Source organism: Mya arenaria, chromosome 13, assembly GCF_026914265.1.
Source record: "Mya arenaria isolate MELC-2E11 chromosome 13, ASM2691426v1".
NCBI lineage: Eukaryota > Metazoa > Mollusca > Bivalvia > Myida > Myidae > Mya > Mya arenaria.
The window spans coordinates 24,728,147-24,750,337 of NC_069134.1; the positions used below are offsets into that span (position 1 = coordinate 24,728,147).

Genomic DNA, 22,191 nt, shown 5'->3' on the forward strand with positions numbered 1-22,191 from the left:
TGTTTACATTCACAACGATTGCACTTCCGGTTTTTCGACCCTACTTTCATTTCAAAGCGAGGTACTTCCTTTTTCTATCCCAACTGGAACAAAATGGTATGTTGTACATAAACATCAGTAGTAAATCCATTTCCATCATTCAATCTATAGACAATTTTCATGTTATTTTAATCCAAACTGAAAGTTCAATTTGTTTCTAATAAGTCCTGTCAACTGATATATCAGTAAACTTGATTGTTGGGTTGCAAGATGAAAATTAATTGTACTACTCTTTCCAGATTTCTTTAGTATGGTAGATTGATATTTTAACGACAATGACTGAAGTTTTCTTTTACAAATGAATGATTGTGTATTTAAAGTTGCAGATTAATTATATTTATTGTTGTTGTTGTTGTTAAATGAATTTAAATACTGAGAAAAAGTCCCACAGAAAATATCGCGAATTTATATGACTTTTATGACTGTCATCTAGATTTTGGTCTAAGCAATTTTTATTTTCGACAGGTATTAGAAAAAATGATGTGAATGTATGCGAAATAATGTCACCAAACTAATATGTTATGCAATCATAGATTGATCTGTCATCCTTGTGATTGAATATTGTGAAGCAAAGTCCTCTTGTCCTACATCTGATGCCGAATATTGAAGAGCAAAAAACTCTTTGTCTTACGTGTGATGCTTTATTTATTCAGACCAAGGGTACATCCAGTTTCGGAAAGCGGCACAACAAAACCCACACCCAGTGTCGGCGTTGTGGCCGCCGTGCATATCACATTCAGAAGAAACGATGTGCATCATGCAGCTACCCTAGTGCAACCTTAAGAAACTGTAAGTGGTTGGCATTGGCTGTTCATAAGAAATTAGTTGTATTTAATGATATTTAATTAAGCATTTTTACAGTTAATTAGTTGTATTTAATGATATTTAATTAAGCATTTTTACAGTTGGTCTGCCACTGTGTTTAGTCCAAATAATTGTACGTTGACAATTTTTTTTTAGATTTTTGATATGGCAAATCCTTCACATACAAATTGTTTAGTATCAAAAGTGGGAAGTTGTTCCGATCAGGATTCCGAGTTAAAGCATAAAGCGTCTATAAAATATCATAAAAACATGAAATAATACCAGATAATGTTATTTTATATTAGTTCCGTACACAAAAAATAAATATCCAACTTAATTATGAGTTTGACGGCTTTTCTTCATTTCATTCTGTCAAAACATAACGATATATACATGAAGGGCACCTGCAAGGCTTTAGGGCACAGTTTTAAATCGCCCGGAAGATTTCGGCCATTGCCGAGTTGTTACGATTGTATAACAAGGTCTATCTCAAGCTTTGTCGGAGGAGGCCGAAGTATTACGATTGTATCGAGTTGTTCCCCTTCGCATAATTGTTGTCTGTGTCAGTCAACTTTTGTTTTATTGGAAAGGTAAAAAACTTGTTTTAATGCATTAAATGCTTGTTTAGTGCAAAATAACATTTCACTTACATGGTAAAATATGAATATAACTCTTTATGATCAATTTCAACCATAATATACTTCACTTCACAATATTTTTAAAACACCCCCGTTTTTTGCACATTCCCGTTTAGACGTTAGGGATTGGAAGAATCCCGTATAACACATCTATTATTTTAGACTACCACTGTGTTATGCCTTAAACAAGCTGGTGAAACTTGACCAATTGGGCAATATTGCTTGATCTGGCAGTTTTTGCGCACTCATTTGCATTTGCAAACTTGTGCAATGTGCGCTTTATTATGCGCAGAGAAGTTGAAAAATACACAGAATAGATGTATGCCAGACTGGTCCATATAAACAGCCGCTTAAGATGCTTTCACCATTTTTGGTTTGGCGAATCTAAGCGTCCATATCCTACTTGTTGTTTTCCTATTCAAGAATGACAGATCCCAGCACTAAGAATATTGAGCAGAAAGATATCGGGCACCTGCTAGATATGTTCAAAATGGCGATGCCTTATTAACAGAAGTCGATCTGAATTAGACTAATTATTTGTATTTTATTTAATATTTAAGTTAAGTATGAGAAAGGTTTTGGCTAAAATAATTATTGTGTAGCTTTTGTGTTTTTATTTATCATTGATTTGATAAGTATTGTGGAGTTACAGTCGAAGAATATATTTTACATTGGTATGGATCAGTTGTCTTGTGGCGTTTAGGGAACAAAATGAATATCCAAATGTTAAAGAATGTTCCCTATATATGCACATTATTGTGGCTAATGCCAGACCTGGTCCTTCTATGTATTTGAATAAATACAGATACGGAACATAAAAACCTACATACCCTAAACACTGATAAATGTATAATTGCACTCTGATCTCAACTGATAAGTACTATGAAAAAATTATTTTGTTGAACTAAGTATGTCAAAACACTTGGATTTCCCAAATTGAGCCTCTGAATCAAGTTTCACCAGCCTTAAACTGTTGTTAGTAACCCCTAGCCTAAGCCTTACAATAACATACCCTCACTGACCCTAACAGAAGAATATCAATTTTCTAAAGACATTGAATTATGAGGGGGAAAAAACTAACAATTTAGGTGAATTACAAGTGTAAACACAATCCTAAATTTTATCAAGTAAAAAAGACACTGATGAATTCAATAATTATGCCAGAATATCATAACATATCACTGGGTGGTTTGACATTTGAAGAATTTGTGATTATTATTTATCATTTTGGCTGCTGTAGATATAGATTTCTAATGAAGTCCCCAGTTTACACGAAATCCACAAGCTTAAAGACCAGAGTGTTGTAAAATCTCTTGGGCCTGAAGAAATTCCAGTGCTACTGGAGTGTACATATTTGGCATTATTGATATAAATGACCAAACTCCAAGGGTCTTTTGATTGCCCATGTTTTCGCTTATTTTATAAAACCAAAATTTTAAAAATATTTTTTTAAATGCACAGACTGATTCAAGAAAAAAATTAACACTAAATCCTTAGTAGTTAATAGACAATTATTACACTTCTATGTTACAGAATTACAATCCTAACTTGGTGTTCATTTTACCATGATACATGCGGCGTAAAAAGTTGAGAATGGTTTTTGAATGAGGATTAAAAATGGTGTCCAAATTCTTTTAGACAACTGGAGTGTAAAGGCCAAGCGCAGGAGGACCACAGGCACAGGCAGAATGCGCTATCTGAAGGATGTCCACAGGAGGTTTAGGTAAGTCATTTAAATTAACAATTGATATTAGTGATGGTAAATAGTAAATAACTAATAGCCTGCCTGACTCATTGAATTGATTCTGACTTTATGTTGGTCAAGAAATTCTGGGCTTTGGCCAAGTAAAACTGGTAACCATTATGCACTAGTCAATTGCAACCATGTTCTTACAAACAGCCTAATAAATAAATAAAAAGGCCTGTATGGGTTCGATTTTCACTTTTTCGAGAGCTGGACCAGTAGTCTATTAACTTTGAAATCCTCCTAGACCTGACCTAAACTTTAGTAGACCAAAGTGTAAAACATGTTATACCATAAAAATTGATACGTTACATAACGTTCTTCTTGGTCGTAATATATCCAACTGAACACATCTTTCCATTTAGAATAAACGTTCTGTTTTGCTTAGTCTTTTCATACCCTGTCTACTTCTTTGATTCGTCTTTACCCTTCATTTTTTTACTGCCATTATCATTTTTGTCGGTGGATAACCCGAACTTGGGATCCCCACATGTATGCTTGGTTAAGATTATAGCATTCATGCTTAAACTTGCATCACTCACATTTCTTACAACATAAGACAATAACTTTGCAAACATAAACAAAATGAGAAGTTAAATGAAGAAATAAACAAGCTTATTGTATTTTACAAAAAGTATTTGATGAGACATTGTAAATTTGGCAAGTGCTCGCCCAAAAACCTCTATCTGAATATGCTAGCCAATCAGTGAATGTGTGTCAAGGTTTGTACTAAATATAGTACATTCGGGTTTCCAAACATAAGTCATATTTTCAGAAAACTGAATCGTTATCAACGAGCATCAGCATTTTGACCGTTATATTTTGCTTTTTATTCTTTCAAGACCTAATTTTGGCACACTTTGACTGATTTTGAACACGACCAGTCGGTCAAGCTAGCTTTCGACATTGCTAGACTATGTCGGACTATGGATCTACTAGTTAATATGGTTTGGTTGGTCTTTCTACCCTACATGTAAATGCTTTTGATAAGGATGTAACCCTTACCAAACTATTTTGTGTGCCACAGTTGGGTCAGGTAGCCTGAACCAGAAGTATTAATTTTGTTGGCCTTGGTTTCTGACTGTTTCATATTTTGTTTGGTTCCTGACAGGCTCAAGGACTGTGAAAGTACATGAGAAATCGAAAGCCTTATATTATGATTAGTGATTTGAAAAACGCAAGCATGCCTGATCATTTATTCTAAATACTTAACACATTTCAGAGACTTGACCAGTGCTATTTTTGCAACTGTTGGTTTCCAGCTCATTAATCTTATTATTGGTCAACTAAATATGAATGGCAACTACTCAATTTGCCCCTTAATTCTTAAAAAGAAGTGTTTTATTTTGTGCATTCACATGCAGTTCTCTATCACAGGTTTAGCTTGATTCAGATTATGCTTCTGAGCAATTACATATTCCCCTAGTTTTGCTGTTGCAGTGGTTGAAATAAGTAAAAGACCTGTACTATAAAATACTTTCCGGTCTTTCACAAATGATATATTTTATGTCGCATGGCTACCAGTAGTTGAAAGATTTGGATGTCAAGCTTTAGTGCCAGAATTAGTGCTTGATCATTTTAAAGTCTTGTTTCATTGACTGCAGCTGAACCAGTGTAAATGACGAAGGCTTCGTAGTATTTATTAGTTTATTATAATTTTTATTCATTGGAAAATGTGACTTATGATTGTTGCACCTTAAAATCTATAAACCCCTGGTATGAGTGCTGAAAGTCAAGAACCTTTCAAGTAGCATAGAAGCAGTTCCACTTTCAGTAACTGCAAGAGACCTGATGAATGTACATATCATATGCATGTTTTTTGTTCATTTCAGGAATGGTTTCCGGGAAGGTACAGTCCCCAAGCCCCGCAGGTCTGGTGCTGCAGCTCCATCTGCGGCCGTTGCCACCAAATAACCTGTTTATCTGTACATAGGAAAATAAAAGAGAAAAAAACAAAGGCTTGCAATTGAATATTTTAGTTAATGAACAAAGCAAACTTGCACCAAAAGTTGATGTGTACCCTTGTGGGCAATTGCTCCATCAGTATTTCAGTATAGGCCTTCTCTAAGTATCAATGGTAGATCATTAAGGAAATAAATTACACATTTGGTGCAAGAGTACACAGTTGTAACATTGACCACTTCCATCTGCCTATATAGCACAACCAATTTGTAAGCGAGTTCTGCAATATTAAAGGGGCATAACTCTGGTGTTACTTGAGCAGTTTATACCACGATCAAGTATTACCCTGACATAATGCCTACTAAGGCTGTCAATAAGTTTAATGTTGATTGGATAAAACACTGGAGTAATTGGCTGCACGCATATAAACTCAATTTGTTTTGTCACCTCCAAAGCATGTCAGACATCGTTGTCTGCTATTGATTGATAACTTTGAACAATTTGGTGTGAAGTCGTCACAATTGGTATGCACATTGGTCATGGTCAGTTGGTTCACCAGATTGATTTTTGGGTCTGGTTGAACTTTTAATAGAAATGTCATTGATCTGAAACAATGGCTTTCTTTTGCAATCATTAAACTTTTAAATGATTGAGTGTAAACTCTTTTAACTTGGTATGCACATTGCTGATGGTCAGTATTTATTTTAGAGTCAATAGGTAAAGGGTCCAGACCAAGGTGACCTTTATTATAAACAGTACCGGTAAGTGGTCCCCGAAAGGGGACACCTCCGATTAGAGGAATTCTGAAGTTAAAAGGAGTCGACAGAGACACCAACAAACACTAGTCAGCTTTTGCCATGATCAAGTAATAAATTCATCATTGATACAAGCCTTCTTTGTGTGAAAAAGGGGCAAACTCTGGAGTTACTAAGGTGTATCATCGCACAATCAAACTTGACTGAGACTATAAAGAGGTTGGGAAGAACTTATTGTACCTATGTTGCTATGTGTAGACTCCTTTGTGTACACTACGTCATCAACATACGTGTTCATTGTACAAGAATAGAATTGCATGTACGTTAGCACGAGGACAGTGATTTGTATATGAAAGTAAAAGTTTACAGATAATTATTGCAAAGGACTTCATATCTCAAAGGCATTTGTACCTGTAGTTACACATACAAGTTGACGTGATATGTCCTGTTTCGCAACCTCTCTATTAAGCCCATAAACAATGTCACCAATTTGCTTCATGACTGGATAATGCTCCATTAGTGGAAACTGGCATACCTAATCTCAACACAGGATATCACCCAAAATGGGTCCGAAGCCGGCTTACCAACGGGGTGAGACACACTCGATTACAAGTGATATCTTAAAGCTTATGTCCTCTTAATCACAGAGGAGTGCATTGGCAAGAAGATTGCTAAAGATAATGGTTTAAAAGGAGAACCAATAATCCTCTGTTGAAAATGTCCTAAATGGTAATTTTATATTGATCAATTTCAATCGACGGCCTGAAGCAATATTCTATAGTTCTGGCCATTGAATTGTACACTTTTGACCAATTCTTTTTGTTCATCCTCGAACTTGAGAGCATATAATTGGTTCAATGTTGGTTGTGCTATTTAAAAAATGAGAGCACTAGAAGAAATACCTGACTGGTGTATAAGAGAGGTTTACAGGTACTCATCAGCTTATATATATTACTGGAAAAGTGGAAAAAAGTAACTGTGCAAGCTTATAAATCCTGGTTCTGTTCAAGCTTTAATAAGAAATAAGAAATTTGTTTATCATGCAAATTAGTTATTTAACATTTTTTATTTGTTTTCATATGTACACAACATATGCTTCAGCAACTGAAGGAATATATAGTTACAGTCTTCTATCCGTTACCAAGCATGAACAATTCAGCACTTAATAAAACTTTATGTCTAAAACCTCCAGACACTTAATGAGATGAAGAACATGTGAAGAAAAAACATAGGTTAATCTGATGCAAATTTTCATGTCTATGGTGAAATTTAAATTATAAGTTTAGAGAAAAAAAAGAACTTCTGAAATGAACAGGATTTAATTAAGAAATAATAATTCTTACCCTAGGCTATATATGCGATATATACTTATGACTGACATGTTGTTGGTGTTTTCTTGCTCATTCAATCATTACATACTGAACAAAATTGTCAATAAATTGTAGCTAATTCTTCATCAGAATAATCAGCCATTTTCTAACCTTATTCTATAACAAAAATACCTCTTCAGTCATATTATTTTTGTAGGGCGCTCTCAATATAATATAATGTAGAACTGTACATAACAAAAAGAAGTAAATGTCATTCTTTTAACTTAAGGTTTTTGCACAATAAAAGCCATTTCGCTTCTGATGCAAATGGTCACTAAATTTCAAACTAACAAATGAGTTGAAATGAACTTTTCAACAAAGAGACACTTCACAACTCCGTGTTACATGTACTGTACATTAATGACCTCGAACACATTACATGTCTATTTTTCTGGTCAATCTACCCACATGCTCTCTTGCGAGATCCTGTCCTCTTTAGCTGTCCTCATTGTCATTTGCAACGTACATGTCTTCCTCAATCATTGACTGATCCGGCACCCACGCAAACATTGTGGGGTCTTGAAGAAAGTTCTTGACCACAGATTCCATATAGAAAATATCCTGTTTGTGTTTAATATTCGCTGTAGGATTACCCTCATATTCCACAGGGCTTCTAGGTATTACTCCATCTTTGTCTTCCTGTTCTAAAAACTGGTCAATTTCTTTCTCTATTCTGTGTGCTTCTTTTGAGGCACGAAGATGCAAGTTTTGAATAGGATGGTCAATATCAGTCAGGGATATGTACTCTTTCATATGCACAGGAATGTCAAGTGATTCTATACCAGTCTGTGTAAATGTGCCCCTGTGCATCATATTAAGGACAACGGCTCTGCGACTCAAGTGCTTCAATTCCATCAAGGGAGCGAGCAGCTCCTCATGATTTTCATATACTGGTTCATCATCATACTGTGCTCCGGTGATAAGAGGATTTCTAAAGTATTCCAAATCATGATTTGAGTCTTCATCAGACAACCTCAGATCTATGTTTTCAACACAGAAGTCATATTTGTTGTCTTTACAATCATCACAAGGTTCTGGCTTGTAGTATTTAAGTAACCCTGCCAGCATAATTTCAGTCTTAGCCACTGCCCATTTGTTTGTACAGTCAACTATCTGGTGATATTCTAGCCAATCTTCAATGAAAGAAGGATACTTTCCTAGCATGCAACACAACCTGCACAATAGGAACTGAATTTGAAAGTCACGTCTAATCGAGATTTCAATGGAACTTCTTTCCATGTAATCAAACAACCATTGACCCATTCCATTAACTATCAATATAACAGCGGGTTCCATGTTTGTCTTCATTTCTGCATCAACAGGAATTGTATCATCTTTGAAGAAGTCATGAATTGCTTTTTCTTTCAAATTCATCAATAACTTCATTGGGCCTGTCTGATCTGTACCCAAAGCAATGGTCAAAGGGTGCATGTAGCACTTTGAAATTCTTGTAACCTGTGGTGCATACTTTGACCATTTGAACACGGCCATGTTGGTTATACTGCCAAGAATTTCTGCACAATCAATTGCTTTCTTCCTCAAACGTGCTGATCCGTAGAGTGCTACTTGAAATGGGTAAATATTAAAATCTTCGACATCGACGGGTATGTTTGGATTAGCATAATTATCTACCAGTATTTTAAGACATTCCAAATGTGCCCCTTGTGCTGACAAATAAAGTGGGGTTGCTCCATCCGCAGCTGGAGTATTTACATACTTCTTAAGAAATTTGTTTCCCTTCTCTTTAGCCTTATTGACTAAGGCCTCTACACAACCTAATCTTCCCATTTGTGCGGAAATAAATAATGGTGTGAGCCCATTTTCATCACGTAACGTAATGTCTGCATTTTGTCCAATCAAGTAACATACTATATCTGTCTTGCCTTTGTTAACAGCTCTGTGCAGTGCAGTCTCTTTTGTGTAGATTTGATGATTGACAAGAGCACCAGCATCAACAAGCAGCTTTACACAATCAATATTACATGAAACAGCATGCCACAGCGGCGTGTAATTTTCTTTTGTTTCAGCATTTGGATCAGCCCCTGTCTGAAGAAGGATCTTGACACAGGCAGCATGGCCTCGACTGCAAGCAAGATGCAGAGGTGTCTGACTTTCAAATGTTTCAGCCGTAGCAAATGCTATATTCCGCTGAAGAAGTTGATTGAGGCATTTGTCGTGGCCAAAGTAGGCTGCCTCATGCACAGCTATCCAACCACGATTGTCTTTAACATCTGCAGGTCGACCTGAAAAAGTTCATATAGAACTGGCTTTAAAAGCGGGTTAATTATTACCCCCATAATTTGTATGTTGATGTATCTTCATAATTGTAGATGTTTTTTTTATGAGTAAGTAAACATTGTTATATCATCCATATAATATAAAACAATCACATTTCTATAATATAAGTTTTAGTACAGTGTTTTCCTTCAATGAAGGCCATTGAAACTTTGTATAATTAACTGAATATTTTTACATCATCCATATAATCTAAAACTAGAAGCGCCGCAATGCGACGAAACCAGGTTTTTGTTATGGGCAATCAGAAATTATAGCCAATTAATTTGTTGTATGAGCAAGTTCAATCTGCAGCTTCATATAAGCTATATTCACACTAAGATTCATAACTATCCATCAATTCTAACTAAGTTGTTGGGCAGAAAAACATTTTTCTATTTTTAGGAACAGTGACCTTGATCCCACATCCCAAGCTAGCTCTTCACATAAGCTACCTTCGCTCTAAGTTTCATCAATATCTATCAATGCTAACTAAAGTTATTGAGCAGAAACCATTTTTCTATTTTTAGTAACAGTGACATTGACCCCACCCCCCTCAAAAGAAATTCCAAGCTTGCTCTTCACATAATCTACTAGTACCAGTACCTACACACAAAATTTCGTCAATATCTATCAATCCTAACTAAAGTTATTGGGCAGAAACCATTTTTCTATGTTTAGTAACAGTGACCTTAGCTCCACCCCCCTCAAAAGCAATCCCAAGCTAGCTCTGTACATAAGCTACATACACACCAAGTTTTATCAATATCTATCAATGCTAAATAAAGTTATTAGGCAGAAACCATTTTTAAATTTTTAGTAACAGTGACCTTGACCGTAGCCCCACCCCCCTCAAAAGCAATCCAAAGCTAGCTCTTTACATAAGCTACCCACACACCAAGTTTAATCAATATCTATCAATGCTATTAAAAGTTATTTGGCAAAAAACATTTTTCTATTTCAAGTTACAGTGACATTGACCTAAGCCCCTCCCCACTCAAAAGCAATCCCAAGCTAGCTCTTCACATGCTACCTACACACCAGGTTTCATCAATATCTGTCAATCCTAACTTAAGTTATTGGGCGGAAACCATTTTTCTATTTTTAGTAATAGTGACCTTGACCGTAGCCCCTCCCCACTCAAAAGCAATTCCAAGCTAGCTCTTCACAAAAGCTACCTACACACTAAGTTTCATCAATATCTATCAATGCTAACTTATGATATTGGGCAGAAACCATTTTTCTATTTTTAGTAACAGGCGAACTTGACCTTAGCCCAACCCCCCTCAAAAGCAATCCCAAGCTAGCTCTGTACATAAGCTACCTACACACCAAGTTTCATCAATATCGGTCAATGCTAACTAAAGTTATTGGGCAGAAACCATTTTTCTATTTTAAGTAACAGTGACCTTAACCATTTTTCTATTTTAAGTAATAGTGACCTTGACCTTAGCCCCTCCAAACTCAAAAGCAATCCCAAGCTAGCTCTTCACTTAAGCAACTTACACACCAAGTTTCATCAATATCGGTCAATGCTAACAAAAGTTATTGGGCAGAAACCATTTTTCTATTTTAAGTAACAGTGACCTTGACCTTAACCCCTCCCCCCTCAATAGCAATCCCAAGCTAGCTCTTCACATAAGCTACCTACACACCAACTTTCGTCAATATCTATCAATCCTAACTAAAGTTATTGAACAGAAAACATTTTTCTATTTTTAGTAACAGTGACCTTGACCTTAGCCCCCTCAAAAGCAATCCCAAGCTAGCTCTTCCCATTAAAGCTACCTACACACCAAGTTTAATCAATATCTATCAATGCTAACTAAAGTTATTGAACAGAAACCAATGTTTGACGCCCGCCCGCCCGCCCGCCCGTCCGCCCCAACGATAACCTCATTCTAATAACCCGGTTTTCGTTGAAAACCTGGTTAAAAAACATTGATTTCATATCAATTTAAGTTCAGCGTTAAACTCCAATGAAGACTATTGAAACAACACCAGAGGTCTGAACCCCTGCCCTAAAAAATATTTTATGTTTTATTATGATATCGAGACCAACATTTGTGGAGGGATACAAATCTTTTTTCTTGAGCAAGTTATGTTCTTTGTTGATTCTGAACATATGTGTGATCAATATTCAACGTATTTAATAATAAACAGTTTGTGCAGTTTGGGCTAAAAAGTGAGTTTAATGGCTGCCTCTAAAGTATACATGTAATCAACATTTTCTTTCATGCTTTTCGGTGAAATAGCAGTGAAATAATTGTGAAAACATTTTACTAAGAAGTGAAAATATCAACTTTAAAAAGAACTTCTTTTAAAATCTGTTGTAGTTGCTTCCCTTTTATCAAAACTGGGTACCTCGCTTATTGAAACAGGAAATTGAGTCAAGAGTCAAAGTAACATTTATCTTTTAAGTTCAAATTTGTCACCTTTTAATTGTTAATAGTGTTTTAACAATACGCACAGGATATATTAACAAATATCCTGTCAATCCATTAATTGCACATGTGTTTGAAATATTAACAGCACTTGATTTAACTACATGTACCTTAATTGAAATTATGTTTTTAAACTTAAATATGCTGGTTGAAATAGGGTAAGCAGTGAATCATATGAAAAAGTGGATGAAAGCTTTGCAGAAGGTGTTCACAAAATATCAGCACTAGATTTAACAAAAGATGAAGTGTACTAGTAGAAGAGGTAGTTCTGGACCACAGTGAACATAAGTGTTGTGTTTATTTTTATGTTAATACTGTTAAGGATCAATACTAGTCTTCTTCATCAGCAATCTGAGCTGTGGGTGAGGGATGCCCCACGACTTATTATTTTTTTTAATGATTTATATCATGCAGACTTACTGGCATGCTTCAATACACATTTCATCAATCGCTCAATATACATTAAATTATCCGTAATCATCAATGGTTATTTATTTCTCCTAATTTTGGTCCCATCAACTGCAATCCAAACAAACACCTGCAAAAATTTAACTTATTAACACGTGTAATGGAATGTGTAGTGTTTGTCGGCTGCAGATCAAACGGTACAATTTGTGACGTCACAGCACGAGCTGTTGAAACATCAAAGGTGTATGGCAGTGGTTTGTATTTAATTAGGTCAGCAGTATCACGGGCCTATAAAGCATGGATTGGCCACTGCCCCATATCGGTGAAACGATAAGAAATAATAATTTACCCACAATCCTTAGCGCGCGCTTGGCAATTATCGGAAAATTCCGCCGAATCTCCGATCGGTGATTAACGGCGATCTTCGATTATTTCCACCAACTCTGCTAATAATGCCTTGTTCGTTATAGATTTAATTATAATTAATAACTGTGATTTTAATCAGATTCCATTGGACTATTATAAACTCAAATGAATGTACCACGCATTTGAGTCAATTTTAATTAATGTTTTCCTACATGTATATATTCGGCCGATGTCGGACATTTCGAAAATGATCACACGGTAAGATCTCGGAATGAAATCCTGCTGCACGCGTGAGTTTGAGATTATCGCATTAACACAGATGAGAGTTACCAATCCATGGTTTATAGGTCCATGGCAGTATAACCCCATTTACTCCCAAAATTGCGTTAAGGCTGGTTAGAACATACCATACCATCGGAAAAGTAATAATCAATGATCTTCATCTGAGAACCTTCAAATCATGGCCAATATATTTGAGTTTACTACAAATATGAATGAACCTTTGGCTGTACGAAAAAATAAAATAAATCCTTGACCGCGTAATGTTGTTCTAATATTAACCTACTTCCACATTAGAAGAGAGATCACCGTTGACATTAAATCGGTGATATTCTTCCAACAAATTTAGTTGATAATTGACTGTTTAGCTTAAACATTACCACAGACATGGAGAAATTCAGGTGCTGGATTTGCTTTAAAAATTGACCCCATCTTATAAACGAGTCTAGACAAAAACACCAGTGATGCGACAGGGGATCGAACCTGCGACCCCTGGATTGATAGTCAAGCGTGTAACCTCAAGACCACGGATCCACCACGGAGGTTAAAAGAATAAGACATATCTAACCTCTATACCACCTTAATAAAAATAGGAAAATGGAAATATTTCAAAGCTTCATTAAATCAACCTTCCTTGACCCAAAAACTACAGATGCATTTCTACCTCTCTGGTACTGCTAGAACTAGGTTCTCGATCATGTCTTCTCAAGAGGGATATATCGGCCAATGCAGTATGCATAAACAGACAATTTAAAATAGAAAAGCTATTATTTTTTCTCTGAAAAATGAACAATTTATTAGCAATATTAAAATTTCACCAGGTTTTGTCCAATAAAATAGCCGCTTCAGAGTCTTTGACGATTTTTGATTTGGCGACTCCACGCGTCCATATCCCACTTGTTGTTTTCCTAGCCAAGAATGACAGATCCCAGCGCTAAGTATATTGAGCGGAAAGATAACGGGCACCTGCTAGATGGTTTCAAAATGGCGATGCTTTATTGACAGAAGTCGATCTAAATTAAACTAATTATGTGTGTTTCATAAAAAACTCCAGTGTATTAAGTAAAAGGTATTGGCTAAAATAATTAATGTGTAACTTTTGTGTTTAAATTTAACAGTGAAGTGTTAAGTATTGTGGAGAGACAGTTCAAGAATATATTTTACATTGGTACTGCTCAGTTGATTTGTGGCGTTTGGGGAACAAAATGAATACTGTATCCAGATGTTAAAAAAGTTCCCTAAACGCACATTATTGTGGCTACACCAGGTTGTACCATATTTCTTACCATTCCTAAGCAGCTTTCTTAATGACCGTTCGTCACCAGCTCGTGCTGCTAACGCCACGGATCCAATTGTGTCAGGATAGGCCTCTTCAAAATTCATATTTTTCTTATTTATACAAATGGCCAATTTACAGACAAGGGAAGTAATTATAGTAAATTATAATTGTGGTGTCCGCTAGTGGGAGGTAACTCTTGATAGTATTTTCATTGATCTTTGCGCTCAAACTTTTGGGTAATTGTTTAACTTTCCGCTGCTCTGTCTCCCGCTTTTTCATTTGCTGACGTACTGTAAATGGTGGCTGAATGATAAATCTTTCGTTCCTTTATATTCGGCTCCATGGGATGCATGGTGTAAGTTTTTGCAGTATATAATAATTATTCATGTTCTTTGATAGTTTGGCCACTTTATTTTGAAAGCAAAGGCTCTTCTAGCCCATATTTTGTTATTTTAATTTTTGTGTTAATTCGTACTTAAACATGTTCGTACCTTGGTCAATTTCGTCCGTAGGCCTTTAATTTTTGGTCCTTTCTTGTATTTTGGATTTTTTGGTTTTTTATGTAAAACTATTTTAATTCAATATGTGTAAAAGCCAGAAATATTGTTGAGAATGTGTTTTTTAGTAGATATCATTTTTTGTATTTTCAGTATTTACCACACAAATAAATCGACAGACCATTGGGCAGTTGACTTTGTTCTTTGTTGTTTACTGATGGTATTGTCATTGGTTCTACTCGCTGGCCCCAACGATCATCACATCATAGTGCGGTCCGGTATAGTAAATAACCATGCTCAGGTTACATGCAAGCCGAGTAACTGTGTATCATCACACTAGTAACTGTGTATCATCACAAGTAACTGTGTATCATCACAAGTAACTGTGTATCATCACGTTTATATGGAAATATTATTCCCGCATGGAAACAAGAAGTGTCAGAAGACAAACACCTAAAGCCATGGAATTGTATGAACAACGTAGTAAAGAACTGTTTGGCAAATATAACAGATCTGTAAGAGCTTTAGAAGAATATATCTCAGGAAATAGTGGCCTGTCCATTAACAGTACAATTTCTGTACTAAATAAGTGTAAAGAACAATGTAAAGGGTTACATCAAGGTGTACAAACTGCATACGCCGTCTACATGAAATATTTAGAAGGAATGAAGATAGAAGAGAGTGAAAGAGAAATTACAAGATTGGACAATTCTTTTGTTGATGTCGAACAGAGGGTCCATGAGTATTTGGGAACAATAAAGAAAATCAAATCAGAAAAGATTGACACTATGTCACAGTGTCCCAGTGATTCTTCAACTCATAGTTTAGTGGCTCAGAAAACTGCCCAAGCAAAGGCAGCTAAGGTGCATGTTGAATTTGCTGAAAAAGAGATAGAATTAAAGAAAAAACAAGCAAACATTGATGCCGATTTGGAACTTTTAAAACTGAAACGAGAAGCAGCGGCACTCGCCACAGAGGCAAGTGAACTAACCAATCTGATGTTTGGTTCTCAGCAGGGTTCAGTTACGGATTTTCAAATCAATGAAGAAGATCCTACTTCTAAAGTTCGTAACTATCTCAACAGTCAAATGGGTGATAACATTCTCCATACGTCCAAGAAAGAAACACCGAACACTGAATCTAACGCCACAGCACAGTTTCTCTTAAGGAAGGATCTGATCTTGTCGAGGTTGACCACTTTCAACGACTCCTGTGAGAACTACCAAGCCTGGAAAGCAAGTTTTCAGTCAGTCAGCAATGAGATGGCTGTTAATAGCAGGGAAGAGGTTGATTTGTTAATAAAATACTTAGGTTCTGTTTCCAAGAAACATGCAATAAGCCTTAGAACAGCGTACCTGCACGATTCAGATGAGGCATTAAGTCAAATCTGGCTACGATTAGACGAAAGATTCGGAGCTCCTGAAAGTTTGCTTAATTCCCTGACAAATAGACTGCACTCTTTTCCAAGTTTAACAAATAAAGAAAGAGCCAAGTTGTATGACTTATCAGACCTCTTACAAGAGATCGAAGGACTTATGTCAAACCCAAAGTACGACAAGACCCTGTCTTACTTTGATTCTTCAATTGGAGTCAACCCTGTGGTGAACAAACTTCCTCACAGCTTACAGCAAAAATGGATCACTCACGCATCAACATATAAAGAAAACCATTCTGTACCATTCCCGCCATTTCACTTTTTCGTGAGCTTTGTGAAAAAGTTCAGTGTTATATACAATGACCCGAGTTTCATCTACGAAACCCAGAAGACGAAGGAACCAAGTCAACATAGGACTCGTGATATCCTGTATCAGAGAGCAACAACCAATGGTCGCGTAGCAGCCGCTAAAACAGGAATTCAGGATGATAGTGAATCTAGTGTGTCGCGTGATAAGTGTTTAATGCATAATGGTGCTCCGCATTCTCTTGCAGATTGCAAAAAATTCAAGTGTATGTCTGAAGAAGAAAAGCAAAAGTTTCTGTTTGAAAATAAATTGTGTTATCAGTGTTATTCTGGAGATCATCAGGCCCGTAATTGTAAAGATTCACAGAAGCAGCATGGTGGGGAGAGACAGTATTCATCTGCCGGGAGAAATGACAGACAATCCACAGATCAAAAGCAGAAAGTTGCTAGTAAATGTACTGAAATTTGTGGTGATGATATTGTTGGAAAATCTTGTGCTAAGATAATGCTTGTACATGTTTACACTAAAGATAATCCAGATAATTATGTTCAATGTTATGCTACTGTTGATGAGCAAAGTAATAGGTGTCTAGCAAAACCAGAATTGTTTCAGTTACTTAATATAACTGGAAAATCTGTTGAATATACAATGTCTTCATGTAATGGTATTTCTGTCAAATCTGGTCGAGAATTAGACAATTTGGTTGTTGAATCTATTGACAGAAGTGTACAGTTTGATCTTCCCACTGTTATAGAATGTCAGGACATACCTAGTAATAGGAATGAAATTCCTATCCCGAGTGTGGCAGCCAATCACCCACATTTGTCAGATATAGCTCATTTAATCCCAGAAATAGATAGCAATGCAAACATGCTGTTATTGCTTGGCCGAGACATCACAGACATACATCACGTCTTAGATCAACGCTTAGGACCGAAAGGCTCCCCTTTTGCACAGCGTCTGCCCCTTGGTTGGGTTGTAATAGGCGAAGTCTGCTTAGGAAATGCTCACATAGTCCCAGATGTCAATGTTAAGAAAACATATGTTGTGGGTGACGGGCGAGCCTCGCTTCTTCCGCCATGTAGTAGCAAAATACATGTGTCCGAATCTAAGGATGAGTTTGTGTCTGAGTGCAGCTCCACGTATGTAATAGACAATGGTAGATATACTCTGTTTAGACCATGTACATTGAATGTTGATCGTAATCACGTGCCAGCATATGATTACGATTTTGTGTTCGCTCTTGATGTCCGTCATGATGACAAAGCGTCTATGTCAGTAGATGACCGTAATTTCCTGTCCATTATGGACAAAGAGTTTGTCCTTGATTCAAATGATAGGTGGTCAGCCCCCCTTCCCTTCAAAACACCTAGGCCTAGACTCCCTAACAACAGATCGCAGGCTCTTCTTAGGGTTAAAAGTCTTCAGACTAACTTGAGTAAACACCCCCTTAAAAGACAACATTTCGTTGATTTCATGGGCAATTTGCTTGCTAATGGTCATGCTGAAAAAGCACCTGAGTTAGACAATGCTACAGAATGCTGGTATTTACCCATCTTCGGGGTCTATCACCCGAAAAAGCCTGATAAGATAAGGGTGGTCTTTGACTCGGCAGTACAATATGAGGGGGTTTCATTGAATTCAGTACTACTGCAAGGCCCTGATTTGACCAATAGTCTTCTCGGTGTTCTCCTTAGATTTAGGTGTGAGTTAATTGCAGTTTCGGTAGACGTAGAACAAATGTTTTACTGTTTCGGTGTTCATGAGAATGATAGAAATTACTTGAGATTCTTTTGGCATGAGGATAATGACACTTCAAAGCCTCTTATAGAGTATCGTATGAGAAAGCATGTATTCGGCAACAGTCCGTCCCCGGCTATAGCTACCTATGGGTTAAGAAAGGCCGTAGAGAAATCTGATAGCGATGTAGTTCAGTTTGTAGAGAGAGATTTCTATGATGATGGGTTGAGGTCATGTAGTACTGTCTCAGAGGCAACTGATTTGCTTCAACGCACTCAGTCAAGCTTAGCTAAATCTGGCATTCGTCTTCATAAGATTGCGTCTAATGCACCTGACGTCATGAAAAACTTCTCAAAGGAGGACTTGGCTTCGGATTTGAACCAGGTTGATTTTGACCTAGATAGTCTCCCTACTCAGCGCAGTTTAGGGTTAGTATGGGATTTGAACCATGATTGCTTTTTATTCCCAAGTCAGGTACAAGATAAACCGTTGTCAAAAAGGGGTATTTTGTCAACTATTAATAGCATTTTTGACCCTATTGGTTTCTTGGCTCCTTTTATTCTAGAAGGTAGATTGATACTGAGGGACGTAGTGTCCAGTGATGAAGGTTGGGATGAACCATTAACCCCTGAAGTTGAAACCAAATGGTATCGTTGGCTCAACAGTATGAATGATCTGGAGTGTGTTAGAGTACCTAGGTCACTTTTCACAGTGTCTTTGTCTGATATGCGAGAACTTGAGTTGCAAATATTCTCAGACGCTTCAGAAAAAGCAATTTCTGCAGTAGCGTATGTCGTTGGTTCTATTGACGACCATTCTAAAATGTCAAGTTTTGTTCTTGGAAAAGCTAAAGTAGCGCCCTCAAAGAGTCACACAATTCCTCGCTTAGAGCTCTGTGCTGCTGTCTTAGCGACAGAGATTTGTATGTTAGTTACAGAAAACCTAGGGGTTAAGTTTGATAAAGTACGGTTTTACACCGATAGCAAAGTTGTGTTGGGGTACGTTAACAATCAATCTCGTAGATTTTATACTTACGTTAGCAATAGAGTTCAGAAGATTCGACAGGTTAGCTCCCCTCAACAGTGGAATTACATTCCTTCGGACAAAAACCCAGCAGACATTGGAAGTCGTGGTGCAAGTCCTGCTCAGCTTAATGATAGCATTTGGCTTTTAGGTCCAAAATTTCTAAATGTACAAGGCGAACCTTTACCAGAGTTTTATCCACTTGTCAACCCCCAGTCAGACTCTGAAGTTAGAGGTACTAGTATAGTTGCCATGACAACCAAAGTTATGGAAGAAAGTTGTTTAGGGGCATGTAGATTTGAGAATTTTTCTTCATGGACCAAGTTAGTGTTGGCGATAGGTTTTCTTGTACACATTGTGTTGTCGTTTAAAAAACTTGTTCAGTGTAGAGGTTGGCATAGTTGTTCAGGCATTCGTTCTTTAGAGAGCAATTCTAGAGCTACCATAGTTATACTTAGAGAAGTACAGCTTGTAAGTTTCAAGTCAGAAATAGATTGCTTGAGGTCAGAAAGCTCAATTAGTGCTAACAGTAAGTTGCTACAGTTGGATCCGTTTCTTGACGATATGGGGTTACTCCGGGTAGGTGGTCGTCTACGTCGGAGTAGTTTACCCTTAGCAGAAAAACATCCCGTTATTTTGTCTGCTACTGGTCATGTTACAAAATTGGTCATTAGGCATTTTCATGAGTCGGTACATCACCAAGGACGTTTGTTTACTGAGGGTGCAGTCAGACAGGCCGGTTATTGGATTATAGGTGGTAAACGGGCTATCTCTTCACTCATTTTTAACTGTGTGACATGCAAGAAACTCAGGGGTAGGTTTGAAACCCAAAAAATGTCAGATTTGCCAGCAGAGAGAACAGAGCCGAGCTCCGCTTTTTCTAATGTAGGGGTTGACGTCTTTGGCCCTTGGCAGGTTGTTTCTCGTAGAACACGTAGTTCACAGGCCACATCAAAACGTTGGGCAGTGCTTTTCACGTGTCTGTCTATACGCGCTGTACATATTGAGGTAGTAGATGAAATGTCTTCTTCTGCATTTGTAAATGCACTCCGTCGTTTCATTGCGATTCGCGGAAAGGTCAAGATTTTTCGGTCTGACAGGGGTTCAAATTTTGTTGGAGCTACCGATCATATTGGGGTACATACAATTAATGTAGAGAACGGCCAGGTTAAGGACTTCCTGTCTAAGTCGGGCAGCCTTTGGATCTTTAACGCTCCTTGCAGTTCACATATGGGAGGGGTATGGGAGCGTATGATTGGGGTTTCTAGACGGATATTGGAGTCAATGCTCTCAAACACCCACAATCTTACCCATGATGTTCTTGTTACCCTTATGGCGGAAGTTAGTGCAATTGTTAATGCGCGCCCTATTGTTCCAGTGTCCTCTGACCCTGACTGTCCGCAAATCCTTTCTCCATCAGCCCTATTGACCATGAAAATAGATACAGATCAACAACCTGTTGATGACATGAACCTAAAATCTTTGTATAAAGACCAGTGGAAACGTGTACAGTTTCTTGCGAATCAGTTTTGGTTACACTGGAGGAAAGAATTCCTTCAGTCACTGCAGACTAGAACTAAGTGGCAGTCTGATTGTACACCTGTAAAGGTTAATGATATAGTTCTGCTTAAAGACTATGAAGTTGCTAGAAACTATTGGCCATTAGGTCGGATCAGTAGACTATTTCCTAGTAGTGATGGAAAGATACGTAAAGTGGAGATTTGTGTTGTGAAGGATGGGAAACAAACATTTTATGTTAGGCCTATAGTTAATACAGTACTTCTGGTTAGGCATTAAATTTGTAACTATTGTTGTGAAGTGAATTTTGTGAACAGACTGAATCAGTGAATTGGTATACTTGAACAGTAAAAGAACAGTTTTGCGCAAATATTCAGTGCAAGATAAATCAATAAACTTCATGATTGTATGTATATTGAACAGTTAATACCTTACATGTCTTATAGTTACATGCACATGTTGTTAAATTGTTATTTTTGTTGAAAATTGTTTTGTATCTATACAAGCAAGTATAGTGTAACTTTACTTCTACTAATTTTGAAGACCACCTCCTTGTAAAGACTAGTTGTTATATAAAGATTGTATTTTTATTTTTTGGTTTTCTGTTTTTTCAAGTCCAGATTAACTTTATGGTACATTTTTGAGGAAAATTATTGTTAGTTGCTTAAGTGATATCTTCGATATCAGGTGGGGAGTGTGGTGTCCGCTAGTGGGAGGTAACTCTTGATAGTATTTTCATTGATCTTTGCGCTCAAACTTTTGGGTAATTGTTTAACTTTCCGCTGCTCTGTCTCCCGCTTTTTCATTTGCTGACGTACTGTAAATGGTGGCTGAATGATAAATCTTTCGTTCCTTTATATTCGGCTCCATGGGATGCATGGTGTAAGTTTTTGCAGTATATAATAATTATTCATGTTCTTTGATAGTTTGGCCACTTTATTTTGAAAGCAAAGGCTCTTCTAGCCCATATTTTGTTATTTTAATTTTTGTGTTAATTCGTACTTAAACATGTTCGTACCTTGGTCAATTTCGTCCGTAGGCCTTTAATTTTTGGTCCTTTCTTGTATTTTGGATTTTTTGGTTTTTTATGTAAAACTATTTTAATTCAATATGTGTAAAAGCCAGAAATATTGTTGAGAATGTGTTTTTTAGTAGATATCATTTTTTGTATTTTCAGTATTTACCACACAAATAAATCGACAGACCATTGGGCAGTTGACTTTGTTCTTTGTTGTTTACTGATGGTATTGTCATTGGTTCTACTCGCTGGCCCCAACGATCATCACATCATAGTGCGGTCCGGTACAATAATATATACAGAAAAGAAAAAGATAACATACGACTATTCAAACTCCGCGCAGTGTTACTTCCCTTGCAGTACAGTAATCACTGCCACCACAAGATTTTCATCCAAAATTGGATGAAAACT

The 22,191-nt window shown here is 36.9% G+C and overlaps 3 protein-coding genes across 3 annotated transcripts; 2 read left to right on the forward strand and 1 right to left on the reverse strand.

The window, feature by feature from the left end:
• Nucleotides 1–2: 2 nt before the first annotated feature.
• Nucleotides 3–5,182, forward strand: LOC128214737 (probable 60S ribosomal protein L37-A). The gene is made up of 4 exons (XM_052921361.1): nt 3–96; nt 693–828; nt 3,120–3,204; nt 5,058–5,182. Exons 1-4 carry the CDS (start codon nt 94–96, stop codon nt 5,137–5,139), a joined length of 306 nt encoding a protein of 101 aa, XP_052777321.1. The 5' UTR covers nt 3–93; the 3' UTR covers nt 5,140–5,182.
• Nucleotides 5,183–6,897: 1,715 nt separating this feature from the next.
• On the reverse strand, nt 6,898–14,433 carry LOC128214214 (serine/threonine-protein phosphatase 6 regulatory ankyrin repeat subunit B-like). Its single transcript, XM_052920564.1, has 2 exons — nt 14,310–14,433; nt 6,898–9,495 (listed from the first exon to the last, which is right to left on the reverse strand). The coding sequence occupies exons 1-2, from the start codon at nt 14,404–14,406 to the stop codon at nt 7,688–7,690; spliced, it is 1,905 nt and encodes a 634-aa protein (XP_052776524.1). The 5' UTR covers nt 14,407–14,433; the 3' UTR covers nt 6,898–7,687.
• Nucleotides 14,434–14,482: 49 nt separating this feature from the next.
• On the forward strand, nt 14,483–21,809 carry LOC128214847 (uncharacterized). Its single transcript, XM_052921526.1, has 2 exons — nt 14,483–14,657; nt 14,953–21,809. Exon 2 carries the CDS (start codon nt 15,222–15,224, stop codon nt 21,039–21,041), a length of 5,820 nt encoding a protein of 1,939 aa, XP_052777486.1. The 5' UTR covers nt 14,483–14,657; nt 14,953–15,221; the 3' UTR covers nt 21,042–21,809.
• The last annotated feature ends 382 nt before the right edge of the window (nt 21,810–22,191 follow it).